Raw genomic sequence first — 4,781 nt, forward strand, 5'->3', positions numbered from 1 at the left:
GCCTGCCTTCACTCCCTTTCTTTTAGGAGTCAAGCTTGAGGTTAAGTTCTCTTCTCAACCAGTTGATGCCACATTGTATCGTCAGCTTGTGGGTAGTCTCATCTACTTGACTCACACACGCTTTGACATTTCATTTGCAGTTGGCATGGTTTCCTGCTTCATGCAGGAACCACATGAGCTTCAACGGAAAGCCGTCAAATGCATCCTACATTACATCCAGGGTACACATCATTATGGGATTCACTATGCAACAGGCATAAGACTTCGCTTGGTTGGATACATAGATTCCGATTAGGCTGGCGATCTTGATGATCGTAAGTCTACTTCTGGTTACAACTTCCACCTTGGTTCGGGCCCCATTTGTTGACAGAGAAAGAAGCAACATTCTATTGCTCTCTCTTCGACTGAGGCTGAGTATCGAGGGGCTGTTGCAACAACTGAGACTATTTGGCTTTAGCATATTCTCACAGAGTTTGGGTTCTCCAATGCACGACCAACAGTTTTGCATTGTGATAATAAGAGTGCTATTGCAATCTTGAAGAACCCGGTTCAACATCAGCAAACCAAACACATCAAGATTCATATGCACTACATTAGGGATTTGATTCAGGAGTAGGTCATTGATTTGCAGTGTTGTCCTACAACGGAGAAAGTTGCAGACATATTCACCAAACCCTTCACTGAGAGTAAGTTCTAGCAGTTGCGAGCTCTCTTGGGGGTGCAAGATGTTTCATTAGGGGGGTCAGCTGACTTCTCCTTCCTCTCTTATGTGGGGGGGGGCGGGGGGGGTTCCTCTTTGAGGTTTTTTCCTTCTTCTTTGAGAGTCTTTTTGTACATTTATCTCTCTTTTGGGGGGGAGTTTTTTCCCACTGGGTTTTCTCCCTTTCTTCGTTTGTGAGAGATTGCATTACATAGGTTTGCTTGCATTTGCATATTGTACATGGATACCTATCATGGCCTAGTAGTCGGGACCCATCTTGTATTGTTAACTTGAGTCTTCATTCCCCTAACTTGCACTTAAGGGGGGGTGTTGGTGTAATTATTTATTCTTATTGGATATAATTACACTTTACTTAAGTTGACTTAGGATAATACATCTCATCGTAGTTTGGATATGAGACACTTAGGGAAGTGTGCACATAGGGATGATGCTTGTAGGAGAAATTCTAACTTTTGTGGTCTTATCTTGCTGTTACATTCCATGTTCGGTGGGTGATCCACCTCTTGTGGAATATTATATTATTTCTCCTACCTACCCCTATTTTTTCTTACATACCCTTGTTTCTCATTGAGCCACATGTCATGATTGTGTTCTTAAATATCCATTTGGCCTTGCCTATATAAGCATGCCCAAATTCATTGTATTGGTTAATCCAGTTGATTACTTTTGCATATTGATGAGAATACAATTTGTTCTTGTCAAACTATTGTCTCTCTTTTGTGTGCTTTTCATTGTGTCCTTGATCTTGGCAAAATCTCACAAGATTGAAGAAATCAAGTACCAGTTTATGCAGCTTCATGATAAGGATTTTCTTTGTGCAAGGCAACTGCATAGTATTTTCAAGTTCAGATTGTATTAATGTCTATGTGTTGTAAGTTTTGCAAGTAGTCTTTTATGTCTTGATGGGCTGTTATCATTGTATTTTGAAGACCTTTGATGTTGGTCTCTTAGTTCTTTATAGCTTTTCTGCTATACTTATCTAATGTTGTAGTTTTGTCAAGTATTATTGCCTTAGCTAGACAGGTCCATACTTCCCTTATTTAGTGTGTTCTTCCTTTACAATTCCATTTTTTAGACTACTATTCTTTATTGTATTATTTTCAGCTTATTTCAATATAAAAAAAATAATAAAATAAACTTCTTAAAACTTTCAAATAGAATCTCAATCTAATTTTTATGAACCCCTAATTGACACTCCTTTATTTTCTTAAACAAAATTCTATTAACAAATAAAAAGAATTTTCCGTACCCTAAGAATGTTAGCTCACGATTTAGGTCTACTTTTTATTATTATTAATTAAAGTTGTCGGGTTGCGTCAAGCAAAGTCGAAACAACGAGTCTACGGCTGCTCGGTTTTAATTGAGCAGTCTCAAAGGGAGCTCAAATAACGGAAATCTTTAAAGGTGTAGATTCATTCCCAACAAATTGGATTGCGTTCCCGAGACTTTGGAACGTACACAGTTCCGTACAAGTTATTTGATCCCCTTCACGCAATTCTTGAGGTTGCTACACTGCAATCCCTTCCCCCATAAATTTTAGAGTAGTTGAATCTCGAAGTTTATTGGAGAGATAGATTAGGCTTCTGTGACGTTCTTTTATAATATCAATTACCCAATTTGTCACGTTAAGAAATTTGTTTTGCTTAAATTTTCGGAATTCATAAATAAATTCACACTGTTCAAACGACACCATAGAATGTTTGCAGAGAAAACCCATATAAATTACAAAGAAAATGAATTTGTTTGAACTTGGTAATATTTAAAAATTCGATTGTGAATTTTTTTCCTTCATCAACAATTTTGATCAGATTTTATAGTTTATTTTGATGAATTTTCTTTTATCATGAATCATGAAACACGATCCCCTGAATCTGAATAAAAAAAATAAAATTATATGATCAAATTTTAAAAATATTGCCTATGAACTGAAAAAAAATCATGTTTTAAATTGAAATTGTATAAAATGAAACATCAAATATCTTTTTCTGTATAGCGAGAATTGGGCAGTATCAAGGTACAAATTATAATATTATAAATCGGTCATGTTATAGACGAACAACAGAAGTTTAAAAAAACGGCAGCCTAACTATGATCGAATAACAATCTGCTCGGCTTATCGTCTTCTGTGGAGAGTCAAGACAGATAAAAGATAGAACAGTACGGTTCGACAAAAACCAATTCGTCTGTTCAAAGCTTGACCTTGCATTTCTTCCCGCTGATGTTGACACTAGTGTTTTCATCCAGCCTGTCAATCACCAGGTCACAGCGCACGCGGAAAGTAATCTTCATGCTTTTCACTTTCCCAAACTTGACCTTCACAGGAACATCCGCCTTCAAACGCAGGGGAATACTTCCCTGCTGCGTCTGTTCATTCAGCAACGCAACCATCTCACTAGTAATCTGAACGTTAGTTCCAGTCAGAATAACGTTTAAATTACCAGTAGTCTTGTGGCCCTGGTAAAACACAGGCAATTTGCCCTTGCAGAGCTCCGTGCCAGCGTATAAAACCCCAATATAGCTTTCGTCCAAGTAATATATCCCGATCATTTTATTCGGATTCGTCGCTCTCACACCCACAGCAAACTGCGACGAAACGGTCGCGTCTGAACTGAGGGAGAAACTCATGATCTGAATATTGTCGACTGAGTATTTGGGTATCCTGGGCTGAAAGACGGCGTAGAGAATGGCGGCTGCAATGACAATTGCTACAATAAAGAGCAACATGAGGCAAAATGTCCAGTAGAGGCAGAGGCAGCAGAAATTGTGGCGGCGCTTAGGAGGACTGGAGTAGTATCTGGGGGCCTCCCGTGTGGGAAATTGACCGTGCATACCCTGGCCTGGATTGGCGGCGGGGTTTACACTTTCGGACAAAAGATTTGATTTTGGAACCAGAGGAGCACTGGGCGGCGGACTCTTCCACACGGCCTTTTTGACCAGATAAACCCGCTGTGCTTCTGCCATGACTGTGTTATAATCCTGCTTCTGTCCTAATTCGATCAGAGAGATTTGATCACTGAGCGTTGTGATGAAAAAATAATGAAAATCTAGTTAAATGGGGATGCAGGGAGGTGTGTTGGTTGTATAGGAACTTTCCATTGAAAGCACTTAGTCGTGTGGGTGAGCGCATGGTGAGATAGATTGTGAGGAAATTGGTAAATGAGAATTGCATTCACTTTGGGGCGCCGCCATGTACTGACACTACCCATCTCGCCATTCCTCTGTATTTCACACGATTTTCACCTACACCAATCGGTTTTCTAAGTTTCTTACACCAATCGATTTTGACGTGTTTTAACCTTGTTACAGATTTTTTCAGATCCTCGGATTGTTCGACACGTTTTGCTCTGTTTTTCAGTGGGGAAGATTTGGGCGTTTGGTGCTTTAGTTCGTGAGTGCTGGGATGGGACGCTAATGGACTGTAATTGTCTTAAATTTGACTTTCGAATCCCCTTGAGCCATTTTTTTCAATCAGTTGTTATCAGTCATCATTTCCCTCACACTTAAAGGAAACGCTGAACGCCACATGAACGAGTATATTCTTTTTAGTCCCCTGAAAATTTTCAGTGGCAAAAATATCGCCTTTTCATCTAATACACACTTATTATTCCTTTTAATCACTTGAAAATTTCACCCTGCCCAAAATCTTATACACAGACTTCAATCTGAAATCTTTACCGTGAAAATGTGCAAATATGGTTATGCGGTCATCAGATTTAAGTGACCGTTTTCTAATTTGTCTAGCAATTAAATTCTTGTGGGTCAGTGTTAGTTTTTCAATATAAAATATCTTAAATCATTATGATAGTTGATATTCTTAATAATAAGAAAATTGAGAGGAAAAATATCTTAAATCATTATGGTAGTTAGTCGATATTGTTGATATTAAGATTGTATCAATATAGAATATTTATTGTGTGGAACAATCATATTTTGATAACATAGACTCTCACATAAAGAGTCGTCGTTGGAAAAATAAGTCTTTAGAGTTAGCATAATTATAATGAGCTTCAACAACAAATTTATTTACAATTTAGAAAAAATTATCATGTATAAATATGTC

At 38.1% G+C, this 4,781-nt stretch overlaps 1 protein-coding gene across 1 annotated transcript; it reads right to left on the reverse strand.

The window, feature by feature from the left end:
* Positions 1-2,725: 2,725 nt before the first annotated feature.
* On the reverse strand, positions 2,726-4,091 carry LOC131076385 (NDR1/HIN1-like protein 6). Its single transcript, XM_058013530.2, has one exon. It carries the CDS (start codon positions 3,680-3,682, stop codon positions 2,909-2,911), a length of 774 nt encoding a protein of 257 aa, XP_057869513.2. The 5' UTR covers positions 3,683-4,091; the 3' UTR covers positions 2,726-2,908.
* Between the last annotated feature and the right edge of the window lie 690 nt (positions 4,092-4,781).

This window comes from Cryptomeria japonica, chromosome 7, assembly GCF_030272615.1.
Source record: "Cryptomeria japonica chromosome 7, Sugi_1.0, whole genome shotgun sequence".
NCBI lineage: Eukaryota > Viridiplantae > Streptophyta > Pinopsida > Cupressales > Cupressaceae > Cryptomeria > Cryptomeria japonica.